General features: G+C 45.4%; 1 protein-coding gene across 1 annotated transcript in view; it reads left to right on the top strand.

The window, feature by feature from the left end:
- The first annotated feature begins 6,149 nt into the window (after positions 1-6,149).
- LOC144146302 (uncharacterized) overlaps positions 6,150-27,824 on the top strand; it is a 57,515-nt gene continuing 35,840 nt past the window's right edge. The window contains exons 1-3 of the mRNA XM_077678264.1: positions 6,150-6,210; positions 11,177-11,239; positions 25,685-25,888. Coding sequence (XP_077534390.1) covers positions 11,191-11,239; positions 25,685-25,888 — 253 coding nt within the window. The 5' untranslated portion in view covers positions 6,150-6,210; positions 11,177-11,190. The remainder of the gene's footprint in view (positions 6,211-11,176; positions 11,240-25,684; positions 25,889-27,824) is intronic.

Below are 27,824 nucleotides of genomic sequence, written 5' to 3'. Positions count from 1 at the left end.
ATTTCACGAACGTGTGCCTTGAGCGTACGTTCGTTAAGCTAAGCATACCCACTTAGGGAGATTAGCCAATATTGGCCGAAAAATTCGCTGTAGTTCACGGTATAATAACACAACACTTGCTCGGAACGAGAAAGATACGCCACAGCATACGCACCACGTTAGTTCGTCCTCGTGCTGTCGTGCGCTTGCGCTGAATGCCATATAAGAGCCGCGACTTGAATGTCGAAGCTGCTGTTGCTGGTCATTGACTCCACATGGCCCGGCCCCGAATAGCTCGCACGGCTGAGGACGAGGCCGCCGCGCTTCGAGAGGCTCGGGGTGAAAATCATCCGCTAGGGACGAAAAGTCGCGTTTTCAGAGTGGCGTACAGGCCCACCGTCCAAAACGACGAGATCACTGTGGCCTTGCTTAATATAAGGTCACTGAAATGCAATGCCACCGACGTCAACCTCGACACCACCACGACACTAAAATTCAGTTTTGTGTCCGTCAATGATTACCCACAACAGCTTCGCCATTCAAGTATTTCTCGAGTGCGTCAACTCCCCTGAATTTCTTTCGCAATAATACCGTGCAGTCAGCGTGAGCAATGTGTTGGGGGGTTTTAAGGGGTTTTAACAATTATCGCGACGTTATGGGGTTGCTTGGGAAGGAGAGAACGGATGAGGTTATTCACTCTGCCTCCTTTAAAAAACAGCGCCATTTAATGACTGTCTAGCCAGCTATCGATGTAGCAAGCTTGTAAACTTTTCACATCAATTCCTACAAGAACGATCGGTAACTTCACCAATCTCATGATGTTTGACCAAAAGAAATGAAACCGTTGGAAGATTGTGTAGACACTCCCACAACGTGCTGAACTTCTGTTGTTGTTGTTGTTGTTGTTGCATCCGTTTATTTTAGACAATTCAAAACTGCCTTGGATGGCATGGCAAAAGGCAAACAAAACTGCCTGACGGAGCCCTGCCACCCGTAACAATCAGAGGAGCAGCGGGATCACAAGGAACAACAATTAGAGAAAGAAGATAACAAAAATAATCAAACAAAAAAAATACAAAAAGCGAGTTACATCCGTTCGCCAAAATAAAATAAAAGGTGCGCACTGGCGTAATCATGCCAGAACAAAATGTGAGCACACAACTGAAATCGGAACCAACAAAACAAGAAACAAAGCAATCACAATGCACACATCTTTCAGGCACTGGAAAGTGAAAAAGTTAGAGCGCTAACAACTGCAGTCACCGGTAATTTTTATTTGCCTCAACAATTTTTCTTTAATAATTTTGCATACTTTGTTTGTTTTAGTTTCGAACTATACCGGTAGTACTTGGTGATGCCCGGCTGTGTTAGTAACACAACGAGTATAACGCATATTGAGTCAACCATGCAGCTCATATTTGCCCCAAATCTGAAATTCGCCTTTTTGGGTAATATTTGGGACAAACCCTGAAATGTTTTATAGACATTGCTAAGCTTTACACGTATGGGAAAAAAGTGTGTTTAATGAACCAGGATGATGTATATTTCTGAAAGAACATTTCAACCATTTACAGACAAACTGCACGCCTCATCTCAGGGGTGCTATCGAAAATAAAGTACCCAAAAAGCGTTTTGCGACAAAGCCCACTTTCTCGCGAAAGCTGTGAAGCTCTCAATCTGTAATGGTAGCCTTTTTTTCACCTTTTTTAAAGTGCAGATAAAATGAACCTTCATAGAGCTACGCCATATTATGAATATCATTCCACAATTATAAAAGTTAGGCCTAGTGCTTTAGGCTGGGCGTTGATATAGAAACTTCTCTGAGTTTGCTCCTTAGGATTGTAATTTAAAAACCCCTACTCGTCCTTTTAGAGGTTTGTTAGGTGAATATATTTTAATACGTTTTGGGGAATGTGTGTGCGAAAATAAATAAGCCATCTCAACGAGCTGAACATATTTTGCTGATTTCTTAAATGAGGTCCTGCGTACGTCCCTGCCTCAGTGCTCATGCACTCCCACGCAACTAAACAGTCGGTTTTCACAAACAATATTCACTGCACTTGCAGGCCCATCCCGTTCACGATCCCGATCATGGCCCTCAGTATCGCCTAGAAAAGGTGAGAAACACTGGTTTTCGGGGGCCGAGCTACAAGCATTCTTGGCATCTCCGGTCGTATAACGTCCCTTCGAATAAGTGGGACTGCTGACAGGCGCTATTCTGCCTTTACACTTTTCTGCAAGCTTCCCTGGACCACCACTAGAGTAGTTGCCTCCGTTCTGGCCCACTTAATGCAGATATTATGCTCAGAAACCACACGGAATAATTTAAAGGCGAAATAAAGAATTAAAAGTCAGCAACAAAATTACTACCACAAGAAAAATATCCAAACTTAATTTGGGAATTTTGGCGGTCATATTTGATGGCCGTCAAATAAAATCGCAGTCCTGGTACTTTATTCACACGATTCTATGTGGACCCGCATTTACCACGCAACACTATCCCGAGTTGAGCACGTAATACGATGTATGCCTTGCCACAAACAAAACCTTGTACAGTCAAATACATACACTCTTTGTTAAACGTTTCTAGGCCAAGTCAAGACTTATTAGGCCACAAAGAATTCCAACTACATTGGCTTACCTCTAAAGGAGCGAGACTGAAATGTTTATGCCCGCAAGCTGGGGAAAGCACAGTTCTTACTGTCAGAAAGTGCTTAGGTCAGACTCGAACGTTGAGCTTGTCCTTTCACTTCTCTGTGGCCCACGCAGAGACCTTAAACGTAGCCTAAAAAAATTCGACGAAAACTGGACGTGCGTCAAAGACTCACCGCCGTCATCGTGTCGGTGTAATACACTTCCCTACAGATCCGTCACTTTGTCTCATGGTGGGGAGCAGAAGAGGAGCAATACCGCCCCTCCACCAAAAGAAAAGCAGCTGGGCCGTTTGAAGCCGCTTCTTATAGGGGGACAGCGACAGTGTGAACTTCCATGAATTTTTTTCGCAATAACACCGTGCCGTTTGCGTGCACAATGTGTTAGGAACTTTTAAGGGTTCACAACAATCATCGCGAAGTTATGGGGATGCTTGGGAAGGAGAGAACGGATGAGGTTATTAACTCTGCCTCCTTTCACAAAACAACGCCAGATTATTACTGTCTAGCCAGCTATCGATATAGCAAACTTGCAGACTTTTCACATCAACTCTTACAAGAACGATCGGTAACTTCACCAATCTCATAATGTTTAACCAAAGGAAATGAAACAGTTGGAAGATTGTGTAGACACTCCCGCAGCGTCCTGAACTTCTTGTTTTAGTTTCGAACTATGCCGGTAGTGCCTGGTGATGCCCGGCTGTGTTAGTAACACAACGAGTATAACGCATATTGAGTCAACCGTGCAGCTCATATTTGCCTCAAATCCGAAATTCGCCTTTTTGCGTAATATTTGGGACAAAACCTGAAATATTTTTATAGACATTTCTAAGCTTTACACGTATGAGAAAAAGTGTTGTTAATGAACCAGGATGATGCATAATTCCTGAAAGAATATTTGAACCTTTTACAGACAAACTGCACGCCTCACCTCAGGAGCGCTATCGTGCACGGCTTTCGCAAAATAAAGTACCCACAAAGGGTTTTGCGCGAAAGCTCTGAAGCTCTCAATCTGTAGTGGTAGCCTCTTTTTACTTTTTTAAAGTGCAGACAAAATGAACCTTCATAGAAGTACGCCATATTAGGAATATCATTCCACAATTTTAAAAGTTTAGGCTCAGTGCTTTAGGCTGGGCGTTGATATAGAAACTTACCCGAGTTTGCATCCTCAAGATTTTAATTTCAAAAATCCTACTCGTCCTTTTACAGGTTTGTTAGGTCAACATATTTTAATACGATTTTGGGGGATGTGTATGGGTAACCTTTGTATGCGAAAACCAATAAGCCATCTCAACGAGCTGAACATATTTTGCTGATTTCTAAATGAGATCCTGCTTACGTCACTGCCTAAATGCCCACGCACTCCTGCGAAAATAAAAAGTCGATTTTCACAGATGATATTCACTGCACTTGCAGGCCCATCCCGTTCACGATCACGATCATGGCCCTCAGTATCGCGTAGCAAAGGTGAGAAACTCTGGTTTTCGGCCGCCGAGTTACAAGCATGCTTGGCATCTCCGGTCGTATAACGCCCCTTCGAATACGCGAGACTGCTGACAGCAGCTTGTCTACCTGTACAATTTTCTGCAAGCTTCGCTGGACCACCACTAGAGTAGTTGCCTCCGTTCTGGCCCACTTAATGCAGATATTATGCTCAGAAACCACGCGGTATCATTTAAAGGCGGAACAAAGAAGTATTAGTCAGCCAGAAAATTACTACCACAATATAAATATCCAAACTTATTTGTGAATTTTGTCGGTCATTTTTGATCGAGGTCAAATAAAAGAGCGCCGTCCTGGTACTGTATTCACATGATTCTAAGTCGACCCGCATTTACCACGCAACACGATCCCACCTTGACCACATAACACGATGTATGCCTTGCCACAAACAAAACCTTGTACAGTCTCATACATACACTCTTTGTCAAAAGTTTCTAGGCCACGTCAAGCCTTATTAGGCCACAAAGAATTCAAACTACACAGGCTGACCTCTCGAGGAGTGAGACTAAATTGTTTATGCCCCAAGCTGGCGAAAGCACAGTTCTTACTGTCAGGAAGTGCTTAGGTCAGACTCGAACGTTGAGCTTGTCCTTTCACTTCTCTGTGGCCCACGCAGAGACCTTAAACTTAGCCTAAAAAAATTCGACGAAAACTGGACGTGCGTTAAAGCCTCACCGCCGTCATCGTGTCGGTGATATCTACTGCCTACTGATCCGCCACTGTGTCTCAGGTTGTGGAGCAGGTGAGGAGCTATCCCGCACTTCGGCGAATGGAGGAGCAGCTGGGCCGTTTGGAACCGCTGCTCATTGGGAGACAGCGGCGGATGAGTCATTGAGCAAAGAGTACAACGTAGCGGCCTCTGACGGAGCGGAATCGCGATCACTCCGCTCACAAAGGGCAGTGATATCGTGTCATCTAGTGTGATAGGGAGCTGAATTATGATCCCATCATCACGTTGGGCATGGCGTGTCATGTGGTGGCACATTGACGAGTGGGCACTCCAACTGAACTAAGTGGTTACATGTCACCTTTTTCTACAATGTCGTCGTGTTTGAGAAGTCATGCTGGTTTCTGAAACATGGTTGAGAAATTGGTAAATTTCCGTTTTCGTATTAAAAATGGGTAAATATTTTTGTCAATATATTTGTATTTAGTGGCTAAATACTCGTATCTAACTGGTGAAGTTGAACCTCCGGGTTCGTAAAGCGATCTGTAAAACAATGGCATGCGAGCAGGCGAGCCGGCCCAAGATGCGGAATGGTGCATTTAACGCCTGCGACGCCAGTCTCGTGACCAACAAGGCACTGTGTCGGCGCCTCGACGGGGCGCATGCTGCAGGCTACGGCTAAGTTCCTGTTGCGTGTCATGCAGAAAAACACAACTAGCTATAATTTGCGCATGCGTAAAAACATCGCGATACATCCTCCAATTTTTCCCATAAATCTCACTTTTTCTTTTCTTGTTCATACAGACGGGTCGGGGGAACGGAAACGGCGCGAGCACAGCCGACACCGGCACAAGCGGCATGGTAAGGTGAAATGACAGCCCCGATGTTAATGAAATACGCTGTTATTTCCGTGGAATGTATAAGTTTGTGCGAACCTCATGTCGTACTATGTATTGCTTTTTGTAATTTCTCCTATAGATAAAGAGATAGCCACAAAAAAGCACAAGACAAATCTCGAGACAGTAAACAGGTTAAAAATAAAGAGATAGCCAGAAAAAAGCACAAGACAAATCTCCCGGCTGTAAGCAGGTTACTTTCGCGGAATACGTTGCAGAGCACGAAAGAAATATTGTTAATCTTGGCTGCCGCGATATCGCGCTAAAAGCTGTCGTCATCTGCTTATCGACCCCTGTCTGTCATGTCCATTCATCCATCTCTCTCCATGTCTCTATCTATGTCTCTCTCTCTCTTTCCTCTCTTTCTCTCTCTCGCCCTTTTTCTCTCTCTTTCTCGCTCTCCATGATATGTCATTGGTACTTCGGTTTCTTTCAACAGGTGGAAGCTCCAGAAGGACTCGGTCGGAGTCCTCACGATCGTCTCGCAGTCATTCACGATCGAGGCCCGGCTCTCGTGAGTCTACTTTTATCTCGGCTTGTTCACGATTCACTTGTTTTCTTTAGTCGTTCCGTTTATCTTACATATCCTTGAGGAAGTCGCCGATAATCTCAAGAGTCTAGGCTTTTGTAGGGTTGTCGCTCTCGTCCCCGAAGTCGCGGTCAACGCTTAGGCACCAAAAGGCGAGGATGCGTGCATCACATTGGGAACACCACAGAGGAGTAGCCTTCGACTGTAGCGTTTAAATACATAAAACGACTCTCACGACGAAACACTCAAAAGCTATTGGACATTTTCGCTTATTTCGGGTAGCGGTTCCGCTTAGATGCTATGAAAGGTTTAGCGTGCCTCGTCCTCTCTATCAGGTTTGAAGTATGCGAGTACGGTATTCCGAGGAACACAGAGGCATCAGGTGTAACTGCCTCCAGCTGATGAGGATGGCCCAATTCCAGCGCGTTTTCCGAAGTATCTTTGCCGTGTTAGTAGGCGTTCACAGTACGATTCCGCGCGACGTACATTCGACTAGAAAGTTTCTGGGTATTTGCGCTGATTTAGCATTCCTATGAGAATCACTACTTCATGGCCCACGGTATTAAAAACCATCGTGCAACAATACGAAACGTTTTACAAATACATATCAACGTTCACAGCGGCCTCGTTTGGATATTTTAGAGCTGCAGCACCTCTTTACTGAAATAGAAAATAGTAGTCCTGCTTGCTAGACAACTAGTGCCGTATAGCGAAAATTGAACAAACTAAAATGCGTTTCTTGTTTACTTTTGATCTCAGCGAAGATGTCGTATATTTCTAAACGAAGCAAATTAGGCCGTTATGAACATTTACATGCTACGCAAAACATTTCGTATTGGTACACGATGTTTTTAAGCGCATGGGCATGAATTGGTTATCCCCACAGGAATGTAATCAGGTGAGTCCCGCCTAAGCGCCCGCTCCTGTGGTTTCGCGTCGCTGTCCGCCTCATTGCAACCGAGCGAGCAAAGACAACAGTGGAGATAGGTGCGATAGAGCGAGCAGGAAATCGGAGGATTGAAGTATGGCGAGAGTGCGAGATAGAGGGCTGTATGCCGAGGCCGAGGCATGCTCTGCGGCGGCGTCGCGCTGCGAAATACCGCCAGAGAAGCGCGCGCCGTCATGCGTTCACCGATGAAGCGGTAACGTGAGACGCAGAAGCTATGCACCTCCGCCGAGGACTACAGTTCCCGCTGCGTTCAAATTTCGCATTAGAAAGTATTCTAATCGTGAGCCATTTTTTTTCTTTCTGCGGATATTCCCTGAACATATGCGCTTACATATATTTTAGAGTGAAGCTGTTAGCCTTTCGTTGGTCGGAAAATTTCGTGTCGTAAACAAAAATATCAGGCAGGATCAGTTCTTGACCAATACGCCGAGCGCTTGCTCGGGGTCTATACAGAACCCAACATTTGCTGCCAGAGAATCCCAGGGCAATGTTTCTTTGCAATCAGGCATACAGCTTAGAGTTCAGTATTCCTTTAAAAACACACAATGCAAGCACCGCACCTTTTCTGATAAGGCACCCGTGAGCACGTGGCCCCCTATGTGTTCTTGGTAAAGGCTAGGTCTGCAGCTGCTCGCGAAAAGGAGGGCGAGAGCTTGTGCCAAGTTGTGCCATAGAGAAGGCGAGACGATGTAACATAACCCCCCCCCCCCTTTTTCCCGAGACGACGGGGAACATTTCATACCCTCCCGCATCAGCATGTGTACTGGCTAATTTCAAAACGAAGTATCGCAGCGCAGCCCAAGACGAGGGACAGAAACACTGAAGACGACAGACAGAACGATCTATGTGTCGGCTTCAGTGTTTCTGTCTTCGATACTTCGATACACAGCTTCGATACTTCGCTATGTACCAACTCGCTCAAACCAATACTCGGCTAATTACAAAAGCTTCGCTGGACATCCGCTTCGCAGTGCGGTACGGCGGCAATTTTTTTCTATCAGCGATAGTTTCTGGGAATGTGGCTGAAATTTACATTATCAACCTCGCTGCATAACCCTATTCCGAACACTGACGGCTACTGATGGCAGGTGTCGATGTGTCTGAAGAACTTGTTGCTGGGCTAGTCGTATAGCTTGTGATGTTGTTCGGGCACTAAACAGGCAGCAGTCCTGCCACCTCTCTTAAGTCTGTCTGTTTAGCTTACAGTGGTGGCTGGTATCGCTTCCGACCCTAATGCTTTCTAACATGGAAGCGGGCACTTATGCGAAAATTTTTGTTGCATTCAACAACCCTAAACGGAACTCGCTACATAGCCCCAGCAGCCTCAAAACGCACCCGTTGTACGATTGAAAGCGAATGCTTCACAAAGGTGAGCTGGCGGGGCCTATGCTCTTTTAGGTGGTCGCTTAAATGTGGCGTGGAGTTGCGAAGCGGTTATTCCCATTCGTTAGTCCTGCTATGCGGTCATCCGCGCAGAGCAAATATGCCGTGTGTGCACTAAGCGCGGCAGGTTCGTTGTTCAAGGCGGTAAAGGAGGCAGGACGCGACAGGGTCAAATAAAGCGGGCAGCGTATATTGGGCGTGAAATCAAAGATACTGCGTATACATTCGTAGGCTGAAACGGTAGCGTGATAGTGATGCATAAAAAACTAAACCCGGTTCCGCCTAGTCTGGAATCGACTGTAGAAGCCGAGCTGGGGTTCTCTTGTGTTAGCTGGAACGTCAACGGGCGCTCGCCTGAGAACGGCAGTGCCGTCGCGGCGCAAATTTTACAGTTCGGGCAAAGGAATCAGAAGCTAAACGTCAGCGACAAGAGACTTACTCCCTTCCCACACCAGCGAGACCACTGCGCCCTCTATGGGCTGGTCTGGTAACCCCTTTCTGCGAAGCCGCCAGCGGGTCTGGGAACATGCTGCAACCCCATGCGTCACGCACGACCTTCAGCAGACAGACGAAAGGCTCGACCTGTGCAGCTTCACTGTTAAAAGCACTAGGAGATGGAGATAGTTCGACACTCCAGTGGATTGCCGGGCAGCAGGTCGCCGCACGTTCGGGCACTATTAAGCTCGCTGATCACAAAACAGATGGGAAATGTCTTCGATTAGACTGCATTCGCTGAATTTTTAGTTAGAATATTTTTTTCAACGCGTATTTTTGTTTGCAATAACAACTATCCTATACACATTTATGTTCAATTAAAAGAACACGGTCAGTTGTAGTTCTGCATTGATGTTATCCCTCAAACATGCCTACTGTTCTCATTTCGCTCCATAATTGTGAAGTGCGTCTCCAGATTTGGCAATTTCCAAAAGTTTTGGTTATACAAATTTCTTGTTCAACAATCAACTTTTAGGTGAATGGCTCAATCGAGGGACAGACAGACACGCATACAGACGGATATACAAACAGACAGACCAATATTTTCGAGTTTAAGTCCGCGAAATACCATGTTCTTTAAAACCGATTCTGGCTTAAACCACATCTTTCCCCTGGCAGAGCGGACGTGATGGCTACAGCCGCGCGTCCGTGCGGGGAAGCTGGCCGAAGGGGCCCGCCACGAGACTACCAACCCCACGTGATTCAATTGCGCCACTGTTCTAAGTGCGGAGCACTTCAGGAGCCCGGAGTTTCGTTGTAGCTCTGCCATGGTAACGCTATCTAGCCACCACAGTCACACGAAGTCATGCACCCAATCAGACTCTTCCGAAGATACCCGCTTGTCCCTCGATTCGGCATTTTCCGGCCATAGGCTAAGAGGATACTTAAACAAGATGTTTATATTGGCAGAACCATTCGAAACTGTTGGAACCGCTGGCCATTATTGGGCGCAAAGAAAGCTGCAGGTATATTTGAGGCAAAATCTATGTACTTAGCGGAAGTACCCGTGTTCATTTAGACAGGAATACTCGTTGCGTTGGTTTTTGCTATAGTAAGCACAAAAAAAGTGGCCGCGGAAGAAAAAAACGGCTATATCCACTAACGTGAAACCTGGAAAGGGGCGAAGCATCCAGTGTATTTGTGTATGATGTTGTTTCGATGACGCGGTTTCGACTATTCGGTTTCGATGTATGATGCGGTTTCGAAGGTATGATGAAGTGTATAGGTGTTTTCGAGGCTTTGCGCTCAGCGTCTTAGGCCTTGGCTCCTTGGCGGTTTTGCACACGAAAATGGAACCGTTGGGGGCGTAGGAATACAGCTCTGCTGTAAAACGTTTCGCGTGTTAAAAGCACTGTGCGTTCTAGCGCGACGGGTTGAAAAACAAATTGCCCGGTGTGTTATTTTAGTGCGCGTTTTTTTCCCATGGAGATGAAACGTTCTAGCTGGAGGCCTTGGAAAACGAGTGTCCCAGTGTTTTAGTACCGCGATTACATGAGACGCCTACAGCCAGCGCCCCTAAGGTGCTTCGGTCCTAGATGCGACGTATTCAAAATGCCGCGGAAAGACTCCACCATGTGCGAGATGAAAGCAAGCATAAAACGAACAGAACTCGCGCTCGTGCTGTTTCAGGGAGAGCAAGCAAGGAAAGATAAATTAAAGGATGCGAGCTGTCCAAGGAGAAGGCGCGCGAGCACTACTACGAAGGCAGGACGATTGAATCGCATTGTACACGCCTCTGTCCAAATCTTTAAGAGAAGAATGAGAAGACGCAGGGAAATGCGTGAGGGGTAATATTAATGAGCCCAGAACGGCGCCGCAGCCCCCCTAACGAATCCCTGCTCCGCACTTGACAGCTTTCCCGTTGAGTGTAACTGCTTCCACTTGTGTCATTTTCTCTCATCTCAACATAGAAACATTGGTTCTTTCCGCTGTTCTGCAAACTTTGCTTCGCACGCTGGCGTTCTCTAAAGCGAGGATTGTTCTCTTGTTTTAAACGCGGAGCCTTGCAGTATGGTCTTCCTAGATGATGTGTAACCCAGATCCGTAACCTGCAAAGTGTAACCCAAATGTGTAATGTGTAAGCAGGTTTCAATATAAAGCTTGCAACTGTACCTTCATTTTCAGCCCGGGATACGACTATGTATACAACAGTCCGCATGCCAACTCTTGACTTACAAAGAGGAAGAGGTATGCAACTTAATTTCATCCTGTTTTTTTTTTTTTTGCCGAGCAGCTAATCCTTTCGTATTTATATATACCAATTGCCCGCTTGTTGAGGTATTCAGTTAAGCAAGACAAAAAAATGAAAGCGTATTTTTTCGCTGAGTCTTTGGTTTTATTGCCTCGGTTGTGTAGAGCTGGAAAAAGCGCGGTGATATAACACCTCTTGAGCTAGCTCACTAAGGGTCTGCTTACGGCGAAGCTGCGACTGGTACGTTCGTCGGAATTAGCCTCTCGCCCTGTCGCTACTGCATTTCGCTAGTGTACCACAGCTTATGCAAAGCGGGCGCAGCCCGAAGACTGAACTAAGAAACAGTTCAGCGTGGAGAAGTAAGATTTCAGAACAAGAAACCACTAGCTCTCAATCTGATTCACACACCACGTATGATTGCCGTGATGGCACACGATTTCGGCGCCAGATTACTCTTTAGATGGTACTGTAGGAAGCTCCGGTGGTCGTACTCCTACAAGACTGTGGCATGTAGGCCGAAAAAAAGTCAGGCAACTCTCACCAATCCACTCTTCACCTTTAGGAGGAATCAGTGTCATGGCAAATCCCTGATCAGAAAAAGATTGTCATTCCCATTAGATTGTTTTGCTTCTTCGATCAAACGAGGGTCAGTTTTGGTGGACCATCGTTTAGTCAGAGACCGCTATACACTTTTCTTTAAGGCAAACGCATTAGTTAACTTGGCAGATAGAAAATCCCCGGCCCACAGACAGCATACAAAATGGTCTCCCGCTCAAATAATGAAAAACATATAAAGCAATGTTCATATTCAAGCAAAATTTCTCGGGGAAGCTCCTGTAAGCAAGGTTAAGTAAGTGACTCGATTGCAAAGAAAATTGGGTCAATTTAGGTCTGGGGAAAGATCTCAAGCAACCACCTACGGATTGCTAGGTCACGTATACCATACACCCCGACAGCTCGGTGACTCTGGTTGGCTAAAGTTGGACCTAGTAAACGCGTCGTAGCATTTAAATAAGAAACGCTTGGAGGGACATGCAGTGAGGTCCGCATGAATAATTTGAGCATGGTAAAGAAGAAAGGAAGATGAAAGGAAGCATGAATGAAAGATGATGTTGATGGTAACAATGAGAGTACACATTCAGCAATTCGACACTCATGCTACTGCAATCCCTACACTATAAAGGGTGCTTACGTACTCACATAATTGCTTACAGAAAATTTATGGAGACGTCCTAAGAGCTAGTTCAAAGATTTTAGACTACAGGGTGTGCGAGAACAGCTTGGTCGGGGGTCAGGACATCGCGTGTTTGCTACGAAGTTAAGCCACATAGAGCACTCGAATGTTGTTGCGTGAGTGCCGTGTAACTGATGTAATAACGCATGTGTGCTATCTACTCCTGTCTTTTTTTAGCTGATGTGGATATGTAAGTATCAAACATTCCAGAAAAAAAAAGGATTGTAAACGGAACAGCTGAGAAGAAAATCACGGGAAAAACAGTATTTTCTTACTTTACAGCGACATAAACACGTCCTAGCCATTTGCGTATGACGCAGACCACGGCGTGCAGGTGGTACGAGCAACACCAGGGTTGCTTTTTGCAGACACAGACGGATGGTCGATAGATGCTTTACAGCTCCACTTAGAAGAGGGTGTTTTCATTCCACAATTAAATTCGGTACCGTTTAATTTGAAAGCCATGTTTTCCTTTTGTTCTTAATTTAGTGCTTCGTTCCCAACTAACTATGGCGTACACTGACGGACTCGATCAGCCATCTTTGTCTGCGGCATCCGTTACACCTCATAATGCAAGAAAAGTCTACAATTTATGCTGTACGCGTACTAGAACAGGCTACTGCAGAGGCGCATTGTCTTCAGAAAACAAAGAAAGATGGCGCCTTTTGTAAAGCAATATACTCAAACTGTCTAAAACATCTACATTTTGAAAATGGTGCCTGTTATTAACTAATCTACTCGAAATACATACCAAAGTAAAGAGGTGTATAAGCTCGACGTTCAAATCATTGATTCGAATGCTGCGTGACTAATAGCCCAAAGATTACGACGTTCGTTTTTCAACGCCTGGCGCTTCGAAGACATGTGACTTGTTCTTTGCAGATATGGAATATCGTGTTCTTTGCAGATATGGAATATGTATGTAACCATATAGCCTGTAAGCTTCGCTTAAAATAGTTCGCCCCCACCCAGAATGGTATCCAGCGCGGCATGTGTGTATGGATCAGCCTCCTCCTGAAGCATCTCCAGATGAATGCGAAGTCCTAGGGCAGAGGCAATTCGACTGGATTACTTACTGCCGCTATTCGATTTATAGTCTCCGACTCAGCACAAATATAGCCCGTGGGTAGTCCGAGGATTTCCCACGCCACAGAAATATAGGTGAAAAACGAATGCCGGACTACTTCTGGGGTGGGTCCGAGACTGCAACTTGAAGAAAATTTGTTTAATCACGCTTCTATACCGAAGCGTCCATTTTCGATAGGGTTACGAGAATTTCGCCCCCCACCCCTTCTACCTTCACAACATGAGCCGTCGCGGTTTGCTACCTTTGTCACCCGGTTCCTCTCATAACCTCGTTTCAAAGACGATAATTTTTTGAAGGGCTACCTAAACGCCAAAATTTTGGTCTCTCTTTCTCTGTCTGTCTGTCACTCGATTTAGCCGGACGTTCAAGAATTGATAGAATGCCTGTGCAAGAAACATATATGCACCAAAACTTTTCAAACTAATAAAACTGTCGATGTTGTTCAGCGAACGAAAACATAAGTTTATTTGAAGCCGAACGTAGTACATTTAGCTGACCCAAGCAGCGTTCTTTTATTCGAAAATAAACACGGGCTTGGGTTTTCCTTATTTGAACGAACCTCTATTCCGTTAAGCATCAGAGAAGAGGGAGAGGACATGAACAGTGTGAGGAATGAGAGGGGTAGAAAGGAGAGGGTTTTACGCGGCTCGAGGGCAGAAGATTTCGAGGACATTTGCACTCGACCAGCGAAATGTTCGAGGCACTTGAGAAAAAAGAAGTGTACATAAAAATACACAATGCACATGATCGAGACAGAGAATACATACAAACGATAGTTTGGGTTTTTGAAAATTTACACTGATATAAAGAATTACCGAAAAGCAACGAGCGATGCTTTCGCGATGCCCCATCTTGTCGAGACTACATAACAAAAATAGCAAAATTTTGACAGAAAAATATCAAAAGAAACAATGCAAGGACTATAGACATAAATGGTCAGACCAACAAATCGCAGAAATAATAATAATGATGAATAAATGGATCAATCAATTGTTTATTAGTGTGTCCAAGAGCTATGTGCTGGCGCGGACAGAAAAGAAAAGTGCATATCTCCGAGAAATATAGAAAATTGCATTGGTTAGCCTGAACGAGAATGAGACACTTTGAAATACACACACACCGACACACACACACCTGACCCACACACATATGCAAACAAGGCATTGCAAACACTGCATAGCAACAAGGCACGGCAGACTACTCTGGAGACTACAATTCAAGACAACAAGGCACGATTTAAACCACTGTACACTGAACCATGTAAATTGTAAAAATATTTTTGCTAAAAAGTTACGCCATCTTCCCGTGGGAAACCATGAGGAGGATGCGAAGCATCGTGGGGGTTCCGAGTAGGTTCCACACCGGAGCAGAACCGGCGCAGGCGGTGTCTCGGAGCAGACTGAACGCCGCGCAGCGCGCGCACCTGCTTTTATACAGCTGGAGGAGAGGAAAATGGAGGAGAGACGCGCATGCGCAGTGGGGGTGTGGACGGCGCAACAACAAGGGAGGGGCATAGCCCCGACCATGAGAAGGCTCCTGGAGCGACAGTGCTGCTGGTGTCTTTCTGGGCCGGCACGAGACGAGCCGAGCATGCGCAATGGAGCGCGGACAGGGCTCCTTCAGCGACAGTGTTGCCGGTGTCTTCCTGGGCCGGCACGAGACGAGTCGAGCATGCGCAGTAGAGTGCGGACGGTGGACAAGGGAGGGAGGGACCCAGCCCCGAGCATGAGATGCTTCGCATTTAAAATCACGCCACAATGAAGGCATAAAACTTGCATACGCAAGCGAATCATCGACACAATTAGCACATCTAGATAAAACTAACCCTGCCAGCATAAAGTGTGTGAATGGAAGTTACATACTAGGGCAAGCAAGCTACTTCTGATTTCTCAAGCTACGCAGTTTCTTACAAAAAGCTGGAAAGGGACGATGAAATACGTTCAACCTTTCTACGAGCATATTGTACAGATGCTGAATGCGTCCCATGGGACTATTGGCACATGCGGAGACATGAAACGGTCTAGGCACTATGGTGTTGCCTGTCGGGGTTCTTAAATTGATGGAACCAAACAACTCTGAACAGTCAATCAGGCTGTGGACCAGTTTGTACAAGAATAGTAGGTGAGCCTTGGCCCTCCGGCTGTGTAATGGGTTCATTACAAGCAAGCTGGCGGCAACACCAAAATTATCTTTACCCTTCGCCGTAGCGTACCTATGTTTTAGTATTGAGGAAAATTTAGTTTGCACTCGCTCAATGCCCGCCGCGTTGGACCAACACGTTGCATTCCAGACCACGGGTGCGTATTCCAATACAGGGCGACACATAGAAGTATAGAGCTTAAGAAATCTGTCTGGATAGTTGAATTCTCTGGAGACACGACAAGTTGCACCTATTGTTCGCCAAGCACGACGGGTAATCTCATTACTATGGGCTGTAACTGTTAAATTAGAGTCAACCAAAACTCCCTAGACTCTTATTAGACACACCCGATTCAGATCTTCTTCACATATACGATAGGTGGAATTGATGGCACCTGTTTTACGGGTATCGACACCAATTTGGCTTCTGCACTGTTAAGTATCAACTTATTTTTGTTGCACCTGTCAGAAAACGCGGCGATATCACATTGCAGTTGTGCACAGTCTGAGATGTTGCCAACCACTGAATATTCTAATATCATCTGCGTATAGCAAGAAAAATGAGTACTGAAGTACTGTCGAAACATCATTGACAAAGAGTGAAAACAAAAGAGGTCCAAGGACGGAGCCTTGAGGCACACCGCTGGTGGCCGAGTACGTGCCGGAGTGCTTGCCCACTACAGTGAACGTAGCAGTGACGATTGGTAAGGTAGTCACGAAGCACATCAAGCAACGGATCAGGAATGTCAAGGTGGGAAAGTTTTTACACAACAATGGAGTGGAAACCACATTGAACGCCTTGCTAAAGTCACAGTAAACCACGTCAAGTGGACCTCGGTCTTCGACTGCCTTTGACACGAGTTCCATAAAAGCAATTAAGATTGTAGTTGTCGAAGGCGACCCCGCATAAAAACATGTTCATTTGGAATAATTTTATTTCTTACTCTGGATGTAACGACGGAATTAATGATAGATTCAAAAATTTTTGATGCACTGCATAGAAGGGAAATTGGTCCATAATTTTTTACATATGTTTTGACCCGCATTTGTGTACAGGTACATCTTTAGCAATTTTTCAGCAGTCAGGAAACGTGCCAGTACCGATACAGTTATTAAACACTCATACAAGCACTGGAGCGGGGATAGGAGTGAAAGCCTTGAGTAGAGCCATGGGAATGCCATCTGGACGACACGCTAGCGAGGGCTTCGCGTCTCGGAGGCTTTTCATCACTCTCTCCTCCATTACAAATGCCGTGCTCGGTGCGACAATTGGGGATGGGAGCTGACGGAACCTTCGCAGGTATCTCTATACACCGTTTTAAACTGCTCAGCGAATGCGGCAGGGACGTTGTCGATGATTACTCCTTCAGAGTAAAAAAGATTAATGCATTCAGTTTTATGCTGGGATGATCTACTGCGGACATATGTCCTTAAGTCTTTGGGGCTCCTTTTAAGATTGCTTTCTATGGACGTAATGTATGCAACCCGATCACGATCATACTGTTTTTTACAGATTGAGCGGTATTCTTTAAACTTTAACCTCAATTTTGTCTCCCCACTCTTATGAGCTTTCTGTGGGCACACTCTTTGCCTTTTAGTGCTGACCGGATTTCACTTGAGAACCAGAAAGGGTACTTCGAAGCTTCTGCGCCCACCTTCTTGAAGTATTTAGGTTAATTCATTGGCCTGATAATTTGGGTCATGTGACATGAGGATCGCCGACCAATCAAAATTCTAAAAGTACTGGTAAAAACTGATGTAGTCATCTGCAGCAAAATAATAGTTGGGGAATTCGAAAACACGTGGTTTGGCCTTTTGCATATCACTTTGAATAGGTAGTACTATAAATAAATGTGGTAATTGCCCGGGGTAACCAAACCAGTAGGGCTTGTGTTTACACTGAACTTCTCGATGTTTGAAAAGCAAAGGTCATGTAAGCTCCCAGCAGAGTTCACAACGTGCTTGCACTGTTCAAGACAAGTAAATGAAATGAAGTCCAGTAAGGCTGAGGCCTTTTGAACAACGTAGGTATTGTAATGAGAAATACTATATGTTAAACAATTTTGACAAGAACCCGCAGCAATGTTAGGAGCTAAGTAAAATGCTCCAAGCAGGACGCGTTCGCCACCGATGCAATACAACTCAAATCAGACAGACTCATCTTCTGTCTCCAGGTCTGCGCGCCTCACGCATCTGAATGAGTTATTGACGGCTATCAAAGCTCCCCCTCCCGTGCGTTTAAGCCCAGGTGTGTTACACTCACTGCGGAACACGTTGTAGAAGACGTAAAATAAACTTTGGCGAGATACTGGGTAAGAACCAGGTCTCCGTAAGAACAACCAAAGAGAAAATTCAAGAAGATACATTGTAAAAAACTCATATGTTTTAGTCCTTAAACCACGAACATTTTGATACAAAACGCTAAGAGAACTATTCGTAAGTGACCTGTTCATTTTCTGTCTCAGATGCGTGCAGATAACGATCACGCAGAATTCTCCGAAAGGGTTTAAAGAGGCAGTTTGTCGGCCATAGGCCCAGGTCCTGCAGCTTCCAAAAAGTTTCGTCGTCAACTGTAACGTAAAAGGAGGCGCAGGATTCATACTTGGTTTTCAGTCGTTTGCATACTAACGGTGCGATAGCCGCGCTGGAAAAATATGCCGACAGCTGGGAAATATGCCGCGACGACAGGCCCCGGGCCTCCTTTGCCCTAGCGTCACTAAATAAAGGTTTTTAGAGTATCGGCACTCTTTTATCTCATTGTTATGTGCCGCCAGGTTTTTCATTGGTTGGTCGGCACCGCGTGATATTTGTTTACTTATGTGCGCAGCCATTTTGTTTCTATGTGCCTCTTCCCTCCTCTCTCTCTCTCTCTCGCTCTCTGCTGCACGGACACTGCAGAGTGGCCGGTCCCACCTTGCCCGTCACAACCGGTGGCGGTTTCGTTGGGAGACATGGCAACACTGCAAGCCAGAAACAAAATGGCCCCGAGACGCTTCCGGGTGCACGAAGTGGCGGTACTCTTAAGCGTAGCTTATTTAGTAACGCTAATTTGCCCCGCGTGCAGTATCCCCGCGTGCCATTTGCCACGATGCCAGTTTCCCCGACGCATTCTCCCGGGGTGATATTATGGCGCCTCATTTTCTTTTCAGTGAGTATAATTTTTGTAATTAGAGTAAAGTAAGGTTGGACTATTTTCTCAAAAAGGAGATTGGGTCTGCCGCTTTCCCGAAGTAGCACTGGGGCGTTATTCCTTCTTACGTTAGCTGCGAAAATTTACATGAGGGTTCAAAGTGCGATGGCGGTAAACGTTCTCCCCCCCCCCCCCCCCCCCCCCTTCCTCGATTCCTCTCAGCTCGGGTCTGGGACGTTCGGTGCGCGGACAGTTCGGTGTACGGACATTTGGGCGCATGCAAGTTTCGGTGCGCAAGATTTCCGGGAAACGAATTATCTGGTGCTTATTTGTTTTAAACAGTCATTCAATATTTCCGCGTAACTTGGGTTATGGAGCCCAATAATCTACTGCAGTGCTTGCACATTTACATTGATGCCATTTTTATTGGCGCCAGTTATTTGAATAAATTGAGCATTTTAATATTTCTGTTTATAACTTGTTCAGGAAACATTTATTACGTAGCCATCTAATTAAATCCTTTCGCAGGCCCTTTTATTTATTACAGCACTTTCTAATATAGATTCGCTCTTTTTTGGCGCATGCACATCAGCTAAGGAAATCAGCCGATGTTTACGATGTATTTTGCAAGTAATTTTCTTTAAATAAAAGGCACACTCCCACTATCGCAAGACAGCACCTTTACAAACATTCTGTTGCTCCCAAAATTCAGAAAATATGAAGTGTTTCATGCCGGCAGCGCTGTGACGCTAAAATAAACTTGCAAATACTGTTGTCGGCAGCTTTTTCTTACTGAGTCTAGAATATCGTCGTGATGGAAGAATGGGCCTTTTTAAAGACAGATGCAGCTTCTATCTCTCTTAAATTTTGCTAAAGCGTGTATGGACGGTTCCAGGCCACGCAGATGTTTGTGCGGTTTTAATCCAATTACTTCCACTAAAATTTTTAATCCATGCTCAGCCCATCCATCCATCCATCCATCCATCCATCCATCCATCCATCCATCCATCCATCCATCCATCCATCCATCCATCCATCCATCCATCCATCCATCCATCCATCCATCCATCCATCCATCCATTCGTCAAACCATCCGTCCGTCCGTATGTCTGTCTGCCCAATTTTCTTTGTTAGATTTTAGCCTCCAAAGGCGTTAATTTCGGCCCCTTATGGGAATATTAAAGCATTTCATCTCTTTATCAACCCTTTAGCTAAAACGCAAAGGGACAAAATAAAACCGCAAAAAGTTCACATCCGACTAACTTGAAGAGAAACACGTTCACTGGGCCATGGAACCATTTTTTCCTAAATGGTCGCTGGGACCATTTTTTCCGGGACCATTTTTTCTGTTTCCGCTCCGTCTGTCAAGACGATGTCGCAGGTAGGCCTAGGCGAAGCGGCGGCACACTCACACTTATTGCAGGTAAACTGCCGCTCCCCATACTTCATCGGGCCAGGTAACACACTTCACATGAACACGTTTCCGACAGTCAGCGCAACGAGGAAACTTTCGTTTCCGCAGAAGCACTGCGAGAAGAGGGAACATGCTTCCGTGCTCGGCGCCATCTGGGATAATATTATTATTATTATTAAGCCTTTATTTGCATCACATAACACATATATGACGCTGGAGGCCCTCGTAAAAAGCTGTCATAAAGGCAGCTTGATAAGGCCGCAGTCCCCCGCATTGGCGACTTGAGGCAGGGGTCAATGAAGTCATAAAATAGTACATAAAAAGTATAAACAATATAAAACGCACTCGAATGAAAAATGGGCTGACATAAAGTGAAGCAACACATTCATATTTAACAGTATGGCATTACAAAACTCGGGAATACAAGCCACATGTGTCGAAGCATCATCACACACATATACATAACATCATAACAAACAGTTCACAACAAATTATGCAGGTAACAGAGCTAGGTACACAAATTTTTCGTTCAGAAAGACAGTTTCACTCTGACGAGAGTTATATAGATAAAAGTTATACAGCTAGAGGTGCATACATATCGTAGCAAAAAGACAGTGTTAGTGAGGCGGTTTCTCTGTTTCCTTTTTTAGTTGCTAAAATACGCGCGAAGTTTCCTGAAAGTAATCTTCCCGGGTTCGATCTTTTCCTGAAGCAATGCATGAAGAACAATTTCTAACATTTGTAGTCCGTGTGTTGTCCTACATGAGTCAACTTCCAATCTCTCCAAATGTCACGTGCTATATGGGGTGGACTGTTCTTTTAGGTTTCCAATCTGGCCCAAAAACCCGGTATTTTTTTTCAGGTATTGTTTATACTCTTTGCATAGGCGGTAATCATAAGTCTCATCACCAGGCGCTACATTATACGTGCAAAATAAAGGTGGGCAAGAAAAGTACACCGGGACATTCGCAACAACGTGCAAAACCGTTTTTGGAGATACGCGGCCATTTTTTTGTTCTTCTGCAGGCAAGCCCGGATCGTGCTGGCGTCACTGTTCCTATTCCTCGTCGTCGTGCTGGCCGTGCTCTCTTTCGTCTTCTTCAAATTTTTGACGAGTGAGCCGCGTGCCTTTTCCTTCCGCTCTACTCTTTTGACTTCGCGTAGCTCGAACGACTACACGAATAGAACGTTCAATTGTGGATTCTGCCACGAATGAAGCAAATGTTATTAATTAACCAGGGGTACACACCATCACACCGTATAGCTACATTCTGAATACTTAAGATATAATTAGTTAAGCTTGTTGCTGTCGTAAAATAATTTATTTAAAAGTAAGTCACGCTGGCTAAAAAGGGGTCCGAGGGGGGAAGGGAAAGGGGGGAATAAATTCAGGAGATCAAGCCAGCGGTTTATAGAAAACCAAGGAAAGCATAGAGGATTAGCTGGACTGTATTTTAATGCGTAGCATTTTTTCGCGAGTACCCCCCAGCCAGGACCGTGTATCGCCCTGCATTTCTACCAAAATGCAGATACCGCGGAAGGTCCGCCTGTAATCGGTATAATGGCATAAATGGAGATAACAGGCTGCACGAAATTTGCAAAAACTAAAAAATATATAAAAAGTACGAAAATGGCGAAACGTGTAACACCTTGCATTCCCACAATGATGCAGTTCTCGCGAAAGTTCTACCTGTAATCGCCACAATAGCGTAAATTGACCTAATTGGTCAAAGAAAATTTTGAGAAACTAAAAAAATAAGAAAAATATATTATAATTACGAGAAATTGTTAGCCATGTAACGCCCTGCATTTCCACAATACTGCAGATTTCGCGAAAGTCGCAAATGTAATTGTTGTAATAACGTAAATGGAGATAATTGGTTGAACGATTATTTTGAAAAACTAAAACATAATAAAAATATTATTAAAATACGGAGGATGTCAAAACCTATACCGCATGCCATTTCCACAATCATGCAGATTTCGGGAAAGTTCCACCTGTAGTGGTTATAATAGCGTAAATGGACATAATTGACCGAACGACATTTTGAAAATCTAAAAAAATAGGAAAATATAATTTAATTGCGCAAAATGGCGAACCGTGCAACGCCCCGCCTTTCCACAATAATGCAGATTTCGCAAATGTTCCAGGTGTAATCATTGTAATAATCTAAATGCAGATAATTGGTCGAACGAAATTGCGGAAAAATAAAAAAGAATAAACTATAAAATAATTACGGGAAATTTCTAAACGTATACCGCAGGGCATTCTCCCCCTAATGCAGATTTGGGGAAAGGTCCACCTGTAATCGTTGTAATAACGTACATGGACAGAATTGGTCGTACTTAATTTTGAAAAACTAGAAAAATAAGAAAAATATAATAAAATTACAGAAAATGGCGATCGGTGTAACGCCCTCATTTACCAAATAATGAAGGTTTGGCAAACGTTTCACCTGCAATCGCTATACAGTTGAACCTGGATGTAACGAACATCTCTGTAACGAATTTCTGTATTTAACAAAGTTTTTCAATTCCCCATTTCCAGCCCCATTGGAACCCATGTATTTGCGACCTCTATGTAACGAAGGCGCTGCGAAGGTTAACCTCGATGTAACGAATTCGCTACTCTCATGAGCCATTGTATTAACCAGAAAGTGTTAATACGGCGCTGGATTTCAAGCCCACGACCAATCTGGCCGCAACGGGAGGTGTGAAAGGCTCGACCGACTGAGCCTTGAAGTCATGCCCGCATGGCTGTACGAACACGACTTATGTCCTTCCCTGTGACTTATCCATTAAGATGGTGCTGCCGTCTAGGAGAGGGAAGCGAAGTAGTGCGTCACGACACTAATGAGCACCGATAGTTGGTGTATCGATACGGTAGCCTGTAGCAGCGGAAGCTGCTGTGTTTATCCGTCCGGCGTCTATGTGGAACGCCGCTCAGCTTGTGGAACGCCGCCGCCGTGTTCTACAAGCTGACGTCGTCGCAACCCAAGCGTCTGGTGTACACGCCACGGAGCAGGACCAATGTGGTCCCACCTTCGCATTAGGAACCCACCAGCAAGACGTCGCTCACCAAGCACACCCACAAGACAGCTGCCGACCCGCAAATCATGCTCCTTTCGCTGTAGCGTACTGTGACTTCGCCAAACGATTCGCTGACAACCCGTTCGGTTTCGTTCGCATGGTTTGCGAGCGCCTGGGGTGTCAATCGGATTTACGCAATAATCCGGCGAGTGTAATCCAGTGTATAATGTTGATGCGTCTAACGGTGCCATACCGACGAAATATAAATAGCGATGTGCAAGTTCTTATCGATGCACCATAAGCATTCAAATGCTCACGTGAAGGCACATTTCAATTTCATGTTTTACCGATGCCTATGAAAGAAAGATCAACCACATTTATTTTACACACCTTCTGAAACATCGGCTGGAGGAAGACACGAAACCTTCGCCCGCACGGCAAGTTGCCGCGCGTTTACAGCACGTGTGGGTGCGGTGTCGGTTAGGTGCGAGGCTTGCTTGTCGGCGTCTACTCGCGCGTCTCCACTGACATGTGTGGTGTCGGTCCGTCGGCGATGCGTTCTCCTGCCAGAAAACGAAAAGTTTTGTCTTTTCAAGACAAGCTCGCCATTTTAACTGCCGTCTCGGCTGCGAAAACGGATAACGTCGCCCCCCAGTACTGTGTCCCATTTGGCACTCTCTCAACAATTCTGAGGTTGGCAAAAAGCGTCAAGTTCGCAAAAAAGGCACATTTCAGCATAAGTTTGTTCCTTGATACTGCGTTCAAGTAAGCAAAGAAAAATGTGAAAAGGTGAATGCGATAGTCAGCATACGGGGCTAAAAGACCTTGCTCCTTTGAAAGGCCGAGTAGTGACTAAGTTCGTGAGAAAAATCACGCGGTTTTTCGCTGTGAAACAAAATCATTTAAAGGTGAGTTTACCATCACTTATGTATGGCATCTTAGTTCCCTTTCTGCTTCAGTCATGTCTTAACTCGAAACCTATGTAGCGAAAACCTGCATGTAACGATACATTGGGAACATTTGTCAACTTCCTTATATCCAGGTTTACCTGTAATAGCCTAATTGCAGTTACTCGGTCGGACAGGATTCAGAACAAAAAAACAAAAAAATTGGATGCACAAAACTCACACTCTACACAGGCGGCATAACAATGCTACGCATTAGTAGATAATTTTGTGAATTTCCGCAGAATTTTTTCTGCCTTTATTTATATGGTTCCTGGAGTTAACCTTTTTTTATTTTATGATAGGAAAGAGTGGAGGTAAACACGCGTGCACGCTGGGGACCGAACCCACGACTTCCGAAGTTGAGGAAAGGCATCGGAAGGCGCGCGTTCGGTATGCACTCAAGACGCGTGCTCGGTGCACGGAAGGGGCTTTTTGTTTTTCAACGCCCTCTTGCGGCCCCTCTTTTATTGATGTCAAGGCTCAGACGTAAAAAAGAGCACCGTAAACTACGCTCGCATCCCACGCGCCGCATTCAAAAACCTACAAACTTTGTTGTGTATTTCTACATTTCGACTTACGCATTATATTGTTCCAAAAACCCACAATATTTCTTGTGGCCCCTTCGACATTTCGAATTAGTCATTATATTATATATTATGCAACACTTCTGAAATCCAATGCCTTCTTTGAAACTAGTAATTTTTATGCGTAAACTAGATCTATGCACAGAGGTTATTACTCCTAACTGCGAAGTTTTATGACTGACTTAACGAATATCAAACGTTCGCATGCACATTTACCCCATCTCTGCAAGTGTTTATTGAATCCTCTCTTGCTAATCACACAGGTCTGCTTGTTGCTTTTGCAGGAGTTTCTTTGTCACAGTCACCCGGAGCTTATCGGGATAGGTTGAACTATTATAAATGATACATGGACCTTCCCTCCTAACTCTATAACTGCTGTAGACTGCACATTTGTGAAATGCAAGGGGGGGGGGGGGGGTCTACGTTCAGTAACCGTACTGCAACTGACCCGCTACGGAACTGTCGATTCCAGTTGCAGCTCTGCTGAAAGAAGCTTGCAGGACTGGCGTGTTTCGCAACTAACATTTCCTTGACCAAAGTAATAAAATGACTAGAATTTTCCTTGTGTGGGTCTCTGCTAAGCGTGGTGGCTTGCAATCCCTCCTTCAGAGACTTGACTGACATTTTTGCGTTATGCGTCGAAGCTAGAGGAACATTTCGCACCTTTCAGGTCGAACTTTAGTCGAAGTCACGTAATGTATCGCGAAGGATTAATTGATCCCAAACGCTACGATGATTTGTAAGGCCCGCGTAACTGTAACCGGCAGCTGTAACAATAGTCACAATTTCGCTCAATAATGCCAGTACGTTGGAGCTTTGACCGGAGCACACTAAGGTTAAGAGGGTTGTATTTTTATCGCCTATTTCGACTGTCAGGGCCACCGACGCCAGGAAGACAACAGGGCGGCAGCAAGTGCACTTCATGTCCTTCTGTTATTGTTGTCGACCTGCCATCGCCGGAAATTTCCACGACGCCCTCGACCACAACTGACGGAGACGGTGACGACACCACGCCAACAGAAACCAGCCCACCGGTCGTAACTGATACACCGGACGTCCGAGATACCATTCCCACATACGGTATGCGTGGAAAGAGGGGTGGTGGAATAGCGGGGTCAGGGGGAGCTCGAGCCCCTGCTGTTACGAAAACGAAGGGGCCCAGCCCCACTGATATTGGCAAGAGTACACAAGACATAGTTTGAAAACAAGTGACTATGTACCATATTTGGGGTGGATAAAAAGCTTATATTTAAAATACAATGGGTTTGATGAAAGGGTCAGTTAGTAAAGCCAACTTCTTCCAAGTCTCTGTTGGAAGAACTGATCTGCCTCTGGGAAAATCGATTCGGGCGCCAAAAAAGAAGCACTCTGGCTTCTAGAACCACCGAATGCAAAACGACGGATGGCTGACTTGCATAAAATCTGAGCACCGAAAAGCTGTAGCGATTAAACGGTAGTTTTAAGCTTCAGAAACATTATCGGCCTCGTAAAGCTTTAAATACATAATTCTCATCACCACTACCACAGACACCATCATCATCATCGATCATCTCGAAACAGTTCCGAAGCATCTGCGTGGAAATGATGCCTAATTGTAGGGACGGTATAAAGGTGAACACGTGGTGCAAGGCCAAACCCTCTGCAGCCACAGAATTCGAACGAAAGATTGTTGCACAACGAACATTATAGCTTTATGAGTAACGAAGCGACACATCGGACTCATGGGGACGGGACACGTTACGGGTTAAAACATGTACATTAAAACATGGGTTAACTCAAAACATTTTGACGCCTGTTGATGTACATGATGTACATGTTGAAGCCTGTTGATCAACATGTAAACATGTTGATGTACATTAAAACATGGGTTAAAACTTGTCAACGCCTGCGAAGCGCGAACTCGGAGAGTCTGCCGCACAGCTCCGGCTTGAATAGGAGCGGGACGATCACAAAGTCGCGGGAATCCAGACGGAAGACACTTCAGACGTTGTGCCTGTAATCTCAGACACTCTGACAGCATAGTATGCGCCATCGGACTAACCGGTGTGCGTCAGTAAGTAAAGGTGATGACAGGTGGAGGCCGTTGGGTCCCGCATGGTCGGCATGCCGGTGGCATTTCGGCACGTAAGCAGGCGACTTGACCAACACGTCATCGATGAGCGCTTGGGCTGCACGAGAAAGGTCATGGATAGGGACCTTTTCAGACTCCCAAAGAATTCTTGAACACTCGTCTAGCGGTGGCTCTGGGGTCAGAGTGGTAACTGAGGTCAGAGTAGTACCATTAGAGTAGGATGGGTTAAAACTCGTGTTTCAGCAAAGCTAACTATTCGCCGGCACACGCATAAAGTGTCCGATGGTGTCTGCATGTCTAAGGAGGATAACGCGGCTCTTTGCAACCCCTGTATCGTCCAAAATCGTGACGTACGAGAAGGCAGAGACAGCCGGGGAGATTCCGGGTGGCGCTGGAGCCCAAGCTGACCAGTTAGTTGTATCTTTCAGCTGCGACCCACAGTGAAGCTTGGTTCGTTCTTTTGTAAGCTTCGCTGCTCTCGGTCGCGAATATGCGGCTCTATCGAGGCCCTGTAAACAAGACTGCAGTGATGCCAAGTGATGTCTCGTACTGAGTGGTAGCAGTACGAGAGGCGCGCTGGTCAACCGCTCATTTTCAACTCTTGCGTTTCCTGAAGCTTGCGTCCAATATCAACTTGGCCACAGAATATTGCATTTATACGGGGCAGTGGTCGGAGATCATTGCAACGTTGCCACTCTCTCACAAGGTCCGGGTCTGCCTACACGAGTTCCACGACAGTATCCTTTTGCGCTGTCCGCGCCTTGTGGGGTACTCCACGTCAGTTGACGAGAGTGAGGCAGGACGCTTAGCCGGTCTCCTACGATGCAGTACATTGCGCGTCGACCGTGCTGTAGCCCCAGTCCAAGTGATACGGGCTGAAATCAATGGTCTTTTGGATACTGTTTCCTCACCTTGACCATCCATTCGTACTTGTTGCCCACGCCG

The sequence above is a fragment of the Haemaphysalis longicornis genome, unplaced genomic scaffold (genome assembly GCF_048455015.1).
Source record: "Haemaphysalis longicornis isolate Haplotype H1 unplaced genomic scaffold, Haemaphysalis longicornis Haplotype H1 scaffold_7, whole genome shotgun sequence".
Classification (NCBI taxonomy): domain Eukaryota; kingdom Metazoa; phylum Arthropoda; class Arachnida; order Ixodida; family Ixodidae; genus Haemaphysalis; species Haemaphysalis longicornis.
This window is presented reverse-complemented; position numbering and strand designations above follow the sequence as displayed.